This window comes from Grus americana, chromosome 4 (genome assembly GCF_028858705.1).
Source record: "Grus americana isolate bGruAme1 chromosome 4, bGruAme1.mat, whole genome shotgun sequence".
Classification (NCBI taxonomy): Eukaryota; Metazoa; Chordata; class Aves; order Gruiformes; family Gruidae; genus Grus; species Grus americana.
In genome coordinates, this window is record NC_072855.1 from 1,720,080 (window position 1) to 1,737,427 (window position 17,348).

General features: G+C 43.3%; 1 protein-coding gene across 5 annotated transcripts in view; it reads right to left on the reverse strand.

Annotated features, from left to right (window-relative positions):
• EXOC6B (exocyst complex component 6B) overlaps positions 1 to 17,348 on the reverse strand; it is a 306,176-nt gene that overhangs the window by 248,254 nt on the left and 40,574 nt on the right. For all 5 annotated transcript variants that reach the window (XM_054824526.1, XM_054824524.1, XM_054824525.1 and 2 more), the window contains exon 2: positions 7,086 to 7,251. In XM_054824526.1, the coding sequence (XP_054680501.1) occupies positions 7,086 to 7,251 (166 nt within the window). The remainder of the gene's footprint in view (positions 1 to 7,085; positions 7,252 to 17,348) is intronic.

A 17,348-nucleotide genomic window follows, 5' to 3' on the forward strand; every position in this document is an offset into this window, starting at 1 on the left:
CTCCATTTAAATCAAACCAATGTTTTTCACCACTGCTTTTCACGCAATCTTCTCTTAAATCAGCTAATAGAGTTTTATGCCATGTAAGAGTCATTGCCATTCTGGCACACAGGATGCAAACAGCCACACAGCAAATACCAAGGATTTTCTTCCCTGCTACCAGAGAAAAGTAAAAGGCAATAGGAGTTAATACTGTTGCATGGTAGCCTCAAAAAGCTGCAGCCTTGATAGATCAAGTTTTGCAGCAGACACTCACATAGGTTCTCATCTTAAAATCTATTTTGTGTGAGCGGCAGGACATATGTGTCATGGAATTAAATTTCCCCTCCCCAACACCAAATAGATTATAATTAGGTTTTTAACTCCTTAATATCACAGTAAGCAAAGAACTCAAATGTGGGCTTTATATATAAAGTTCGAAATTTTTTTTTAAATCTTCAGATGCATCTCCCAGTGGATCCATCCTCCTATATCCCTTTATTAAAAGTGAAGTATGTATTTTCTTTACTAAACCATCTTTCTGCATTATCCTATCAAGCTGGGGCTCACAGTTCACATATTTCCTGCTTCCCAAACTTGCAGGTTCCCCACACTAGCAAGATGACAGCAGTTCAGCTCTTGACAGCTCTAGGTATCAGTTTGACTCAGTAAAGACACACGTAAGAACAAAGCTCATTTTTAGACTCATCAGGTTAGAAAATAAGCAGCTTACAGGTTATTTAGACAACAAGCAGAAAGATGACTTTGGGAATTCTCCTGAATACTCATTCAAGTTCAGACAGGAGAAGATTTGTAAATAGAGATACCATCTTCTACAAACCAGCTGGGATAGCTGAAAAAAAAAAAAAAAATTGCACAAACTTTCAAGTAAACATGCCCAGCTTCAGGTCTTTTGCTAAAGGAGCCAATTATAAAGGTAAATACCAGCAGAGAAGGGCTGCTCAGAGTTCATATGCCTCACGTCAGTCTGAGACTAACAGGCTGGCCTGGCTTGGTTTCGGCTGGGACTGAGTTAATTTTCTTCCTAGCAGCAGGTATAGTGCCATGTTTTGGATTTAGGATGAGAACGCTGTTGATAACACACTGATACTTTGGTTATTGCTGGGCAACATTCACACCAAGTCAAAGACTTTTCAGCTTCTCACACCACCCCACCAGCGAGGGGTGCAGGAGAAGCCGGGAGCGGACACGGCCAGGACAGCTGACCTCACTGACCACAGGGATATTCCATACCATATGACATCATGCTCCGTCTAGAACTGGGGGGCTGGCCGTGGGTTTAGACTGCGGCTCAGGAACTGGCTGGGCATCGGTGGTCTGCGGGTGGTGAGCAACTGTGCTGTGCATCACTTGTCTTGTATATTCTTTTATCATCTTCCTTTTCTGTCCTGTTAACCTTCTTTATCTCAACCCACAGGTTTTGCTTTTTCCGATTGTCTTCCCCACTGCAGGGGGGTGAGCCAACGGCTGTGTGGTTGTTTTAGCTGCCTGCTGGGTTAAACCATGACACGTGCCATAAAACTACTTTTTTTTTTTCCATAGAATACTCTTTTCACAGCTACTAAAGTTGTAAATGTTCATTTCCAGGCTCGTCTCTGTAAGATGTCTCAGAGGTTTCTAGTTTTACTCAGGCTTACTGTACAGTGGAAGCTGCTGCTGGATTTCAGCCGGCATCATCAAATTTTATGAACTAAGTTCCTGTGTGTTTTCACGAGTTCTGTTCATTCTATAAGCAAAATGAGTAACAGAGCTTGGACAACAGCATGAGCTGCGACATAGAGCTCCCAGAGTATATTCAGGAGCGTAAGATCACAGGAACCAACTTCAGACCTTTGTCTCCTGACACTTTTCAACAGTTACGGAAACACGCTGAATTTTTTAATTAATCTATCATTAGTGAAGGAACATCATTTGATGTTCTACAATTATTCAAAAGAGCATGGATGGTGCACAGAGCGGCAGCAATAGCAGAGCAGGGCAAGCTTCGAGGTGGATTTAGAAGATAAACAGCCGCCTCTTTCCTTTTTGAGCTCACTACGAGGCAACCAGTTCAGATAGGAGGGGAGTTTTGGTTTAATACATACAAAATTGATTCAGGATCCAATTTGTTTCCTGCTGACTATTGAAAGACACTGGGCCACAATGATTTCCCAGACTGGTCCAAACTTCAGTGAGCAGAGCCATCCAGCCTCACAACCTTCCTTTTGTTTTAACACCAGCCGCACTGGTTTTAAAGCTTGCCATGATGTAAGAAGAAGAGTCATCCCATGATCTCCCCGCACACAATTTCTCTACAGCATCTGCATCACATTGCTCCCCCTTCTGCAGTAGCTTCAGCTCTCCTGGCTGCTTGCCCTGTGCAAAAACTGCTCATTTCCTTTATGATGTATTGAGATTTTACGAGCAGGAGCACAGCATCTCTTCCAAAGATTATTTTATTTGCTTATATCCTGAAAATCCCACCAGGAAAAAGGAATCCATGTAGGGTAATTTAAAACTGCTCCTAAAATAATGCCAAGGCTGTACTAGTCTTCTATTAAAATTACATATCAATCCCAGCTAAAGCAAAAAGTAAGAATATATTCTGTCCTTGCACACTAAGAGTTTTCAGGGGGTGGGGGGGTGTTTTGTTTTGTTCTTAAGGTCTACATCCATACATTTAAAAAAATAGATGATTATTTATATAGACTCTATTTATACAGACTCTCTGTAGACACGCTGAAGCTTTTCAGATGAAAAGATCTGATAATCCAAGACAGACGCACAGCAAGGGGGGACAGACAACAGGTGGGCACAAGCGAAGAACGAGACAATGGGATCACACAAGGGGCTTACGGGATGCTCAAGTCGTTAGTTCATTCATCTCCGCATGGAACATGTGGTACGGAGCAGGGCTTGGGTTTGGGGGGGTTTAAACATCACTCTGCTATCATTTAGAGACCGTCAGAGTGATGACAGAGAGAAGCAAAGGGCACGGGGGAGGAATCCTGGGAATGGACCCGAAGGGCACCACCATGCCCCCGCAGGGCTGCACTGGCTCCATCCCTCCGTCCAACACCCACCCACCGCTGATCTCCACGCTCCCTAAGGAGGGGAAGCTGACTGTGGAGCGATCCTTCGAGTCGGCAACTTCTGAACTTCCCAGTCTGGAGGGTGCACCCAAAGTCTGGGTTCGTCATCCATCACTGCAGCCGTTCTCCCCCCGTTTATCTAACCCCTGTGGCAATCCGCTGTACAGCCGTTGTGCTTTTAGGGCATCACCACGTCCCGGGGCAGCAAGATCTCCAGCTTGGTTTCACCGGGTGAAGGCGAGCTTCCCTTCACTCCAAGCCAGTTTGATTAGATCTGTCTTAATCTGAATGCACTAAGCAATAAAAATTGCTTCCTATTCATTTTCTGCCCCCCCCATAAGTTCACAGATCTTACAACTGCGTGGAGCAGTACTGTGCATGTTGGACGAGATTAGAATTGCGGATGTCTTTTCAGAGAAAAGCCTTTTTTTTTAACTAATTGCCATTCAACAGCAGCAGGTGTGAAGCGCTAACCTTGGGCAGACGTAACCAGCCACATAAAACAGGACAACTAATGACTCGACAGTAGCTCTTCAATGATGACAGTACATCAAACTGAAGAACAGCCAGAGCTACGCCATTACCAAGAAAGTAAGCATCGCACCAGCATGCATGAAGAAAATCCTCCAACACACCAGAAATAACCCTTCTACACCATTTCACTGGTGACAGCTTACCTGCCCCAGCTTAGAAACCACTCTTATCACCAAAAAAACCCCAGACCCCATCAACTGGAAGGATTTCAGAGTAGGAAGGTCAAAACGGTGAGATGCCCTGAGAGCACGACCCTTAGGATGAACCAAGGCTACCAATCTTAGAGAGGACAACACCCGAGAAGAACTTTCCTACAACCTCCAGCTTGTAGACGACTCCTGCAAAACCAAAAAGGAATAATCTCTCTTTCATGCCTGACAGGTAAAAAGTAAAAAAGACTCTTCAACCACATAACCTGAGTTTCCTAGAGAAGGAAGGCCAGCAGTACCTGGGGGAGGGCTAAGATTAGAAGGTAGATAAAAATCCATTGGGAATGACACAGCTGAAGAAGAATTTCCTTAAGAGAAAAAAAGATGGACTAGGTGATTTCCCTTTGCCCTTCGCACCTCGGGTTTTCCAAGTTGAACCATCCTAACGTATAAACTATCTCTGACCGCTGGAACCTTTATGAGATGGAACAGCCGGACTGGTACGTGGTTTCCCAGACCCGGTAGTACTGTGCATTTATAGGTTTGAGAACAGCTCAACACCGCACTGCTCACACCTCCTAATGAGGAAGAATGTTTGTGCAGTACAAGATATGAAAAAGTTGAAGATGTATAATACACAAAAAAAAAACCCCAAAGCAGCAAGATTTTCCTTGGAAACCATGTAAGAAATTAAAAGTAAAGAGAATTGCCATGGGAAAGCTATATAATTAAAAAAACAAATGCAAAAAAAGGTTTTGGTTTAAAAAATGTTACGGTTTAAATACCGTGCTAATTAAGGAGATGCCTTTTTGAAAATGTATCTCATACTTTCAATTAACTTTTTTATCCATATAAATATCTATATGATAATATAGATAATTAATCAGTGACCCAACATCTCTTGAAAACAACATAAAGTTGCCTAGTGCAGAAATTCATTGCAGAGGAGCTCCTCCACTGATCGAGAAGATAAAGTTCCCAATTCAGTGCTAGTCCTTTGCAGGACAAAAAAGCAGGACAGAAAGTTTAGCCAGACAGTCCCAATCAGGTTTTAAGTTGACTTGGGGCCACCTGAAATACAGCGTTACAGTGCAGAGGGCAGAGCGTTACACGTGAACAGGGGGGCTCGTGCACCCAGCTGATATTTAGCACACACACTCTTAAAATGATGAACGTTGATATTTCTGCAAGCGTGATATTATACAAAATACCCCAAAGCTAAGAGCACACAAGTGAAGATACATACTAGACATGCAATACGGAGGGCATTTATTTTATTGCTGGTTGCATGTATGTTCAAAAGACCAGCGCCACTGAGAAAAAGATCAGGATCAAATAGAGAATGAATAGCTGGAACAAAACACACTCTCACCACTGGACCCACGGATGATTCCCTGGGGAAACCCTTACAAAGAGGGCTCAGTATTTCTCAAATAAGTTTCTGTGTATATTTTTTCCATGTGCCATTTTATAGATCACATAGTAATGGAAATCAAGAGAGATCCTGAGGGTACAGAGATGGACTTCACAGCGCGCCACCAACAAAGTACATGTTTGTAGAATGGGAAACAGCAACAAGCCTTTGCAAACAAACAATGTGGAATTCTTGGCTAGAAACAATAGCTTAAAAAAAAAAAAAACCTTCTTTCATGGTATTTCTAATGGCCTTATCCTACAATCAACTGCTGGATGAATCCTTGCTGTGGAAATGTCATTGTAACGATATGGGTGCTTCTGGTGTCAGGACATCCCCCCCCCAAAGGTGTTCCTGCGAGCACACATCATTTGCGGGATGGAGACCTGTCTGTGTAAAGCTAGACGCCTGCTAGGAAATGCCAGAGGTAGCTTTAATGAATAAATAAAAAAAGCAGCAGTCAGCACACTGAAGGTTAGAGTTCTTCCTTCTTTTCCAGAAAACTTGCTTTCCTGAGATTTTTTTCCCCCCTTACTTATAATTTCATCTTTTCTAATGCCCACTGAAGAGTCTCCCACACTCCCAGGAAGGTCCTTCTCAGCAGGTCAGGCTCCCCTCAGCAGAAAGACTCCCTGAGCCGCTCTCTGGAGACAGCTCACGTCTTTCTGGGCACCACACAACTCGGCCCCATCCACTAAGGGACTGCTCTGGGAGGTTGCATTTGGTTTTCAAATCAAGGTCGCACCTTGCTGCTGCAGCAAGGGAGGGCACAGCAGTCTCCCCTGCCTCTGTTCTAACTTGTGTAGGAAAATGAGTGAATGAATGTTCTCCGGCCTCTGACACAGATAAAGTCACTCCTGTGCTTTTTCATATGCCCCAAGTTGTGGAATACTTTTATTTTAAGGCACAGCAGCCAAGCTTCAACTACCAGCCCACCTGACCCCTACATGTAGGGACACCCCCAACCTTTGGGTCCTTTTTCTCCCCAGAAACCTGCTTACTCCCCTTCCCACCACTTATCCACATTCTGATCCTACAAATGGCTTTTTTCACATACTACTACAGTTTTTCAAGAAATAGGTAAATTCCACCTTCCTCTCATCTTTCTGCACAGCTTTAAAGGCCACAATACTTGCAAAGCCCATTCCCAGCTGTAACCATTTTTCTTTCTCCATTCCCAGCTCTAACCAGTTTACCTTTTATAGTTAAGCTAACCAAAGCTGGAGATGCTACTGAAAAAGAATCAAGCTGTGTGTTTGTTTACATACAGCCTTTCAGTATTTAGTGAAATTAGTGGTTATTTTTCCCTACTGTTCCTGCATACACCTGAACATCTTACAACGCTCTGATGTTCATTTGCTTTTTAAATATTAACGTTTCCCTTGCCAACACTGTGCAGACACCTCGTGACTGCAGAGTCGGATCTGCATCAGACCTCTCTGCTGATTTGTCTCAGACACAACGCTACCTGTAAGGAGAATTCAATGTCAGATAGGGCACTAGAGCAGATGCTGCTATAGCAGATGTACTTCTGACTCTAGAGCTTATTTTTGCTTAAGAAATTTATATAAGGTATACCAGGAAAAGCACCTTTCCTAATGCAAAACAGGCTTAGTTTTAAGCTTTCTTGTGCTTTTAATGTACCACTGTTCCAGTTTGCCCAAATAACTGTCAAACTTCAAATGACTAACCTATTGCTACAGGAAGAATGAAGAGAGATATATATTTTTTTTTTTTTTAGATAGAGGAAAGACGCTCTAGACAAAAGTGGAAAAGGAGACATTCACGTGGTTTCACTGAATCCCAGAGTAGTTGAGGTTGGAAGGTCCAACCTGAGGTCACCTGGTCAAGGAGGGCCACCTAGACCCAGATGTCTAAATGGTTTGGTTTTTGGTTTTGGTTTTTTTTTTTTCTTACCTTCAGTTTTTGAGCTTCTCCTCTAACTTTCAACAGCTCCGTGATGGAGTCCACAAAACCCTGGTAATGGAAGTTGCACATTTTCTCAATCTCACGATCATGGTTTCGGATTCGTGCTTCCAATTTCTCCATGAAACGACTGTGTTCTTCTCCATCATAGACAGACCTAAAAAGAAGATACCAACATTGGTCAAGATTCCAATATCTATTACTGTCATTACTAACAAGAAATATCCAAAGTATGAGCTTTAAAAATCCTCCTGTGATAAAGGGATAGTTCTGCTTTTTATTTACATACATCAGGCAGCAATCTCAGGTTTGAAAGTCTCTCTATTCCAGCCCTTCTTTTTCTTTTTTCACCTGTCAACCACCAGCTTGATGTTCCCTCAGAGACTGCAACATGGCCAACCATCTGAAAAAGTCTTTAAGCTCAGCCATCCCTGATCACTACCTGCTATCGGGTGCTGCAACGCTGAGCACTCCTCTCAGATGAATATCTGGATGTTCTTTGGGCTTCAAGAATAAAAACTACAATGGAAAATTATCACCTCTACAGCTGCCAAAATCCATTTCCCTTCCCATCCCCAATTTTGTCAGCCCTGTTGCGGAAAGGCCAACACAGATAAAGATGACTCAAACTGATGGGGACACCTCAATCCAAGATAGAGTATAGACTCTGCAAGCTGTAGGTAATGGGTAATCTTTGCTACAACCAAACAAAAACACTAGTGTTAAATTTAAGGGTGGAAGTTTAAAAAAATATTTCTATCCTTCATATTTTCTTAAATTCCACCCAACTGGGAAGAAAAGCTGAAATTGCCACATAAAACCACTTTTTGTTTGGTCCATTACCAACGCATGCTGTCCAGTAACGATGATTATTTCCAACCATTTTGTAAGACAGCCCAGAAGGCGACTTTCTCATCCACAGAAAGAGCCGCTGTGCAGAAGCAATAGATCACGACTGCAAAATAAACGAATGTTATTCTAGAAAGCAGAAGGATTGTGTCATACCCTGAAATGGTATGGCATTTTCAGGGGTTGTTTTCTTGGGTTTTTATAGCAAACACAGATATTTTCTATGGAGTGAGGAAATCCCACCCTTAGGCTTGTCTTTGTGAAGTTTTGGTGTTTTGAGGAGCAGTGCTAAACTCCTCAACCTGAATTATCTCCTAATCCAAAAAAAATAAAGTATGCAGTGCGCTTTAGGGAGTCTGAGCTTGTGCTGTGTCAGAAAGTAAGGCTAAATTAATTATACAGTGGACTCCATGCAGCAATTAGAGATAAAAGATGTGGAATGACAGAGCTGTAACAGGCTATCAGAATAACAAAAATTAAAAAATTACTAATCGCAGCAGTGACCAGCAACACTTCAGAAAGAACCAGAACAAGATGAATCCAATTGGACACATTAAATTTTTCTGCCTGCAGAAAGTGATGTGATCCTTCGGTGTGATCTGTGCTCACAAGTCACTTTGGAGGATCCCACTTCTGCAATCCACAAAGGTCTCAAAGTAATACAAAAAAATACCAAGACAGGGCTAAAAGCTGCAGGAAGTCTATTTAATCATCATTCTTTAAAACCTGCCCTAGCAAAGTCCATTATATAGTTTCAGTAAATCATTCTTAATGGCAAAACAAAAATGCCAAATCTTTATAACCTATTTAAAGCTCAACGTAAATTAACACAGTCACCAAGACTAGAAGTCTTCAACAGTGACCATGCTGCCCTTCTTTATTCCAAGGTAGAAGCTGTTTGCTGCTAAAGGTGAAAAAGAGATACAACTTCCTAAAATTATACGAATGCCACCACTAGCATGATGCTACTGGTTTTTCCTAACTTTTGCTGGTAAAAGGTGAAAGTTGGAGACAGAGTGCCATCTAGTGCTGCACAGCCTCTCTGCAGGGTCCCATGAAACTCAACCCGGCACCTCCGCTCTAACGAACTCTTAACTCAAAGTGAACTCGCAATAAGCAAATAAAGCTAGACAAATTGTGTTTTCATTCAAGTACAAATTTAAAAAAAAAAACAACAGTAATTACGGGTGCCAAATAAACGTGTTTGCATTCAAAGGAAAATATCATCAGCATTTACAGAGCCATCTATCAACGGGGGTAGAATCTCAAAATGACTTACAAACTCTAGGTAAAGTTTCCTTTGGAGATGGCTAACCTAACACAAAGATCTGATGACTAAAACCCTTTTATCAATTTTGTTTTAGTCAAACTCTAGCATAAAAAAAATAGTTGGCGACAGGCAGCAAGGAAAGCCCAGCATCTTAGGAGTCAGCTCTAAGCTTAAAATTAAACAAACTCTGTATCTTCCCTTTTGAGCTCTCCTAGTCATCCACAACCCCCCTCCAATGCAGAACCAGCACCCTTAACTTCCATCTTCCCTCTAAAACACAAGCAAACAGGCAACAGCCCAGCAAGTCCCAGACCAAACCACAAAGCACTCTGAAGTTGCAGGATGCCAACTCCAGTGTTACGGGATGTCAAGTTCTTGCTCTGTATTGAACATCATCATATAAGCGGACTACAGTGACTATGCACTGACTCTTAGCTCTAAATAAACAATGTAGGGACTCAGTTTGATTGCAAGAAGAACAAATCTACCCCCTCCCATCACATCAAAACACCCCTCAGGTCCCAAACTCTACCATCATCATCTTTGGTCCCCTGGCTCTGGTAGAGATCCACCTTCCTCAGCTGTTTCTGCTGCTGCCCAAGCTACAGCATCACTCCTGGAAAACCATCCTTGTGATCCCGTATCTTCAATGTTTGTGCACTGTAACCTACACCTAGCAAGTGCCAGCTTTCTCAAAAGCAGCTCGGGTTCTCACCTGATCCACTCAACTGAGCACCTTTGTTACATATTTCTTCCTTTCAGGATTACCACATCTGGGGCATTATACTTCCCACTCCTTGCCTACCAAACCTTTGGGATACCCATTGCCTTGCTCTGGATCTCCAGGTCTCTCCAGCTGCTCCCCTCTAACTCACTTCTGCACGTACGCCCTGCTCCTAGAACATCTCTCCTAGGTCAGACGCTAATTATAGCCTGATCTGGATCTTCAGTTAAACTGTCTTGAAGTGACTAGTCATTCAGAAGACATTAGAAGGTGATGCACAAATACATTTCTAGAAAGAAAAAATCTTACATGTATATTTATATCCACTAATAATCAAGACAACACACAATGCAAAAATAAAGTAAGGAAAACAAAAATAAAAATTAGAATTGGTTTGGGCTTTTCATTCTCTTGGTCGTAAATAACAAAGCACTGTGACAATGCTATAGAAAATAATCCTTGAGGCTGCTTTTGTTTTGTTGGGTTTTTTTTCTTTGCTATAAAAATCGCTGGTCAGATAGCTTTAGTAATAAGCCTCCCCCTCAAAAAGCTTTTTGATTAAAAAAGTCTGAGAAAGAGCGGTCTGTCCCACGTGCACTTATCTTATAACTCCAGAGCAGGCTGTAATTCTCAGATTGAAGACTGCTCAGTGACAGATCTGTCTGGTTTACATTTTTAAAGTACACTCACTAAACAAAACCATTTTAAGATGACTTTAAAAAGTTCTTGGATTCTATTCTTAAGTTTCACAATTTCTGCATTCATTAAAAAAAAATATCCACTTCATTTTTTTCAAAAGGTCAACTGGAAAAATCTTTCCAGGAAAGCCGTAACAGGGAAATGTATCAGGAGTTCCCATCCGCAAACCTGCGGAATTTATCCCCCAAAATAGGGGCAACCAAACCCAGCCACACCAGGTGCCCAAACCATTAACAATGGGGATGCTGCTGATGCGGACTCATGGCACGGCCAGATGCTCAGGTATCTTTTCAATTTTCCAAGCAGCTGAAAGCGAGCGGCAGCTCACACCAGAGCACCACGTTACTGGTGAACCCTTCACACCTTCATCCTTCCCCCACACACACATCCCAGAGCCTCGCTCAACTCCGCCTGTAGTCAATCCCCCCGTTGCACTGGATACTCCACTGCGTTCTCCATCACTTAGTCATCCACAAGAGCAAAAATTGGGGAAAGAGCAAAGGTTTGGGGAATACAGCCCAAGAGAAGACTGAAGAGAGACAAGAAGCTCAGCTACAAATCTCCTTAAAACGGGATCAGAGCACCTTGGGTCCTGCCACCAAGCACCAACACAACCCACGTTCTCTCCAGCCATGCTTTAGACATTTCATCTGCCTGATCCTACACCAGACACCATATAGATGCTGAAAAATACGCCAGAGGAGCTTAAAGTTATTGCACATGTATAAATCAATGCTAGAAATTCTTTAGGAACCAGCTTTGCGGGCCCTTCCTACGTCTCATGCCCAACTGGTTAACGAGAGGGCTGCAGGCAGTCTCAGAGAGGGCCAAGCCATGAGCCTGACCCTGCAACTTCATTCCCAACGAGAGCAGCCGGCAGGACAGGGACCCAAAAGTAACTTAAATAAATTCAGCTGAAACTACAGAGGAGGGAAATCTCTGGGGGCAAAATGAAAGAGATCTGGAACAATGCAAGGAGGACATTCTGGGGACAGTGGAACAGAAGTGACTTGCTTTTGTTTTCAATTAATAAGTGGAACAAATTCCTGAGTCTGTTGTGGACTTCAATTTTATTTTATTTTTTTTCCCCCTTTAAACTTCTGTAGTGGTTTTAATCCCTCAGAAACATTTTCTTCTCATTAAGCTACATAAAAGCATTAGCAGCTTGTTTAATCTTATTCTAACTTTTGTAATAAACAAATTAACTACTGAGCAATGCAAAAAAAAAAGTTTCAAGAGTGGTGCAACAGCTCCATGGAAAAAAGGTCAAAGAAAGTTTGCAAGACTAATACCTGTTTAATATCTAACTGTCAGAGTTCACAGCTTCAAGCCTTGCACTTCACAAAGTTTGTCCTTGTACTGACACAGCATTAGCAAGTTGTACTGCGAAGACACCCCACTTACTCGGTGTATTACACCTGAAGTTATCTCAGTGGAAGAGCAAATGTGGAATTTGCTGCTTCTTTTCATTCTGCTAATTAAAGGGAATTTAAGTCTACTCTGTTTTGCTATATCACCCACATAGGTTTACACTTAGATCACAAATACAGAGAAAAAAAGCAATTTTTTTTCCATTTTGGAAAAGTAGAAAATGTTTAATCATAAATATTTTTCCTTCTTACAATTTAAAAAGCATTCCCACATGTACTTTTCCTACTTAGACCCATTTATCTTACACACAGCACCATCATTTTCATTTTACAACAGACATCATTCCAACCACCAAAATCCAGCGATATATCAGTAATATCTCATCATCACACGATCCTGGAGTAGAAAACAAAGCAGTTTCTGAAGAGCACCACTATATTATTTGGCAGGATAACTCTGCTTTCATAGCTGGGAACACCTTGATTTCAGCAAGGTCCTGGCATGGCCCCGGTGGGTATTCTCACAAGCACTCGAGGAGAAATACTCCACAAAAAAAATACCATAAACTACATGCGTATGCTACTCAAAACTCATCCTAAAAACGATGTTACTTGTCAATGACTGGCCTCAACCAGAAGGAGCTTTTCAACAGAGCTTCCACATGCATTTGTTCTGGGCCTGGTTTTCTTCAGAGGGTTTATTAGCAAATTGGAAAATATAATGCAAGCTGTACTTTCGAAATATGTTGGTAACACCAAAGTAAAGGGAGTCACAAGCCTTTGGGAAAGCAGCAGCCAAAGACCTCAAGAAACTGAGAGTGCTTCCAGAAGTTTTCACTGAGGTGCTGGAGCGTGTCCAGAGAAGGGCAACCAAGTGGTGCAGGGTCTGGAGCACAAGTCTGGTGAGGAGCGGCTGAGGGAAATGGGGTTGTTTAGCCTGGGGAACAGGAGGCTGAGGGGAGACCTGATTGCTCTCTACAACTCCCTGAAAGGAGGGTGTAGCCAGGTGGGGGTTGGTCTCTTCTCCCAAGTAAGAAGTGATAGGACAAGAGGAAACAGCCTCCAGTTGTGCCAGGGGAGGTTTAGATTGGATCTTAGGAGAAACTTCTTCACCCAAAGGGTTGTCAATGACTGGAACAGGCTGCCCAGGGAAGTGGTGGAGTCCCCATCCCTGGAGGGATTTAAAAGACGTGTAGATGTGGTGCTCGGGGACACGGGTTAGTGGTGGCCTTGGCAGCGCAGGCTAACTGTTGATTCTATGATTCTAAGTCAAGAAGGAGGAAGGTCAACAAAGGCAAGTGCATGGTAGTGGTCTAAGGAAAGGTCCGCAGCACAAGCACAACAGGATGAGAGAAGAGGCAGCAGAGACTCCAAACTCCACACCAGCCACCTGTCATGGCACCTTATTTATCGGTTTAGATTTGAAGAGAAAGGGCTTGTGAGGACATGGGGAGCTCAGAGCCATGGAGGAAGTCCTCTGCTATGTTAAAAAGGGAAGAAGGTGAGAAGTTCTGCAGACCCGTTATGGGAAGGACAAGAACAGATCATTTGTTAGGGTAGATTGTCAAAGCCCTGGAACAAAGCACACTAGGACACTGGAAAGCCCATTCATCAGAGTTTTAAAACAGGCTGAACAGATGTTTGTTCAGGGATGGAGAGATGATCTGATGCTGCCTCAGGGGAACGGGCTGCAGGACCTCAGGCTCTCAGGCAGTACCACCAATCTGGGGTGGTAGAGCGGTTCAGCAGTGGTTAAAATACCTTCTGGCCATCATTTTTATTTATTTTTTTAAAGCAAAGTCAAACCATTCAAAACTCAGAGCCTCAGCTGCTATTCCTACTCCACGCTGAACTGCCACAGACCTGAGCAGAGCACAGACTGGAGCATCAGTCATCGCAACCTCACATCTCCCTCATCCAACACAGAGAGTTTCAGCCTCACCAGGGTTTTTTAGGGCAGAGAAACACACTATAAATTCTAGACAACTAACTGAATACGGCCAAGCAGACTGAGAAAATGCCAAATTAAATCATGAATTATCATGCAGATGCAGAGACACCTGCCACAGCAGCGCCCTGGAAGACACCACGGCAAGCAACAGGCAGCGTGTGGGTATAAGATCATGAAAACAGAAGAAAAAAAAGCCTGGTGTGTGAAAGCAAAGTAGGGATAATTATTAACATGCAAAATCCTTGTCATTTGAAAAGGCTGTAATCTAAAATGTATTTTATCAGCACCATACCATACACAAGCTCTAGTCACACCTGAGGACAGTCGCTGTATTTACAGAAGACAACTACGAGCCCCAACATCCATGTAGCGACGAAAAACTTGAAGACCTGAATTCCAGGACAAGGCACCAAGCACAAACCACCCTACCAAACCACCACTGACCCTTTCTGGAGTTCAACCCCTGTGTTTCGGCACACAGTTACAGATTGCAGGGGAGAGAAGAGAGGGGAAGAAGTGGTTGCTTACCTAGATACAGGACACCAATATTTTTGGTGCAAATTATCCCCTTAAACTTTGAGTACCCTCTCACCATTCAATGTAAAAGCCAGGACATCAAGTTCAACACCACACACATTGTCCCACTTTTTTCAGAGAGGACACAGAAGACTGTAGTTCAGCCACTCTCAAAGCACTGTGAGATGAAGACCATCTCCATCACAAGGGTGACAATTTTGGAGACAAGCACTGTCTACTGGCCACCACTCTGCTCTTACTGTGGTACCTACCCTATCGGCAGCACAAGAAAGAGGAGAAAACAAACACTTGACAGTGAAGAAGAAAGGCATCCTCAAATCAGACTACTGATAACAGAATATTATTTTTATAAACTTCACAGAATTAATATTTTGGCCATTATATCTATAAAAGCAGATTAGATTACCACAGAAAAATTTTAATGCCTGTACTTGCTGTGTTATTGTCCAATAAAAGTTTTTCCTACTAACAAAGTTCATTTTGTTGTCTTATGCATTGTTTAAACAAGCTGATTTTTTTTTTTTGTGCATTCTTGGCTTTAAGTCTTGGACCCTCCTTTCTGCTGTGAAGCAACGTTGTCATAACATCCAACAGAGGCACAACAAATCCTCAAGACATGCATGATGTTAAAAAAGCTGCATTATAAAACCACACAAAGCACATTAAAATTGACAGCAGCATGATTGATAATTTCCACGCTTGAAGCGTGCGTACGCACGCAAGAGGACTGGGGCAGCAACGCTTATGAGCACGATGCATGGGCTTACGTGCTGCTCGTGGTCTTTAAGATCAAAGCAGCAGGTTGGCTGCCTCCATCACCTCCATGGGCGAACAGTACGGCATACAACAAAACAGCACTTGGCACGGATGTCCCTGCCTGGTGGCGTGCGGTGCTCGGCAGCACCAGCCTCCAGCTCCTTTCCTCTTGCAGGAGAGCACAGTTCATTATCAAGGTCAACTCAAGGTCTCACTCACAGGCAAAAGTTGAACGAGATGGCACAATTCAGCTCTTCGCTGCCAATTCATTGTGTCGAGGAGTTCCTGACTTTCAGCAGCAGGCAGATTTGCGCTCTGCACGCAGCTTTGCCAGTGGGAAAAGCTCTCTGCCAGCTCCTGCTCCAGTCCCACTGACAGCTTCTGCCGTCCTCCTTCAGCCCTTAGGCCCTCTCTCGCACCCAAGAGTGAGGCTACTTCTAAACATCTTTGTAACCTTGATCAATTTAATCAAGCCAGATGAGGAGTAATTACACAAGCGGCTCCAGAAGGAAACTTTATGTAACAGGGCCTTCTGGCAGAGACAAGCACCTTGCCGATCCAATTTCTCCCATCAGCACAGCCCCAGCTAGAGGAGGCTCGTTCTCATTTACAGCCTAATAATTGCTTTTTAAAACTCACGTGCAAGTCTCAGATTAGAAAACACGTAAGCTTCAGGCTAAATCTAGATGCCTAGCACCCTTTGAGACACCTGCCTAGGGCATGTCAGCCTGGCATAGGACCCACAAAGGACCGGTGGATTTTTAGAGAGGCAGCTGGAGGCCAGACAAGGTACATCCCAGCATTGCAAGCAGCGCTAGGTACCTTTCTGCGGCCAAGTCGCTCCCTGCGCGTGTTAGCTCAGTTTACGAATGAGAAGCCCTTTTGTTCAGTTTGAGAAGACTTGGGTAGTGAACCCAGTTACGTGCCAAAAAGCAGAGAGATTCTGTAGGAGACGCGCTCAGAAATCCATTTGATTGGATGGATGTACGCGAAGGGGCCTCCCCGAAAGATAAAACCGGGAGTGAAAGAATACATTTACTGTGCTTTACTCTGCTTGTAGGTCTCCATTACTTCATTTCTCCAGGTAGATACTCCACCACATCCACAGGACCTATGCCATCAAAATAAGACATAATAGTGATGCACAGGAGTCTCAAAGTGACAATGAACTTTCAATTCAGCTTCACAAAAGCTTCATCAGAAAGGTATTGTACAGATTGTGTTTCAGATGAGGAGGGAAGTGAAGTGACTTCAAAGCCAAACAACAAGCCAGGACCAGCTCTAAGAGCAGAACCCAGACACAGAAGCTCAGAGCATATCTGTGAGGGCTTGGGAGCTCAATCTCTGGCATGCATTTGCTATAAAAACCAGAAAGAGCTGAGCTAGCCCTACTCAACAGAAGCAGCATGTGGGACTTCAACAAAACCAACAGAAGACCTCTGTAAAAGAGAGTCTCTAATCCTGCTTTAAGCTTCTGTTGTCCCAACTGATTCGAGGCTGAGGTTTGGGTCTCCAATGCCGAGTTTTGGATGAGTAAACTCCTCTTTGCCAGCAAATCTCCACCTCGTCCCCAAACATCTGCTCAGTTCTGAACTGCAGTGCCGTCACTGAAAGCCCATCCTCTTCCTAACTCCAGATGCCTACCCTGGCAAACTTATCTGAGGACACGAGGCAACACAGCAACATCCGCAGGGAAGGAAGCTGGATTAAAAGGCAACGGCAGTAGGGATGTACGACTACCAGAAGAGGCTCAAACTCTCATTCCCATGCAAATATTTGTGTCTGCTGAAGAGAGGAAAAATAGTAATGGGCTTAAATTGCCCAGGAAAATGAGGTTAAACAGTAGACAGTTTTCTAACTGTTAAGAGTGGCAGAAAATCAAGAGGGATCATGAAGGTATGTTACAGAACCTCTTCAAATTGATCACTTCTAAGAGGAAGTTAGAAAAACATCAAGCTGGAGCAGCTTAGATGCATTTGCTGCTGGAGAGACCAAATACCTCCTCAGATAGGGAAAGGACTGAGTAGGTGGCTTCTTGAGATCCCTGGAATCCCTGTATTCTACAGGTCCAACCTGCAGAATATCTAAGGTCTTCAGA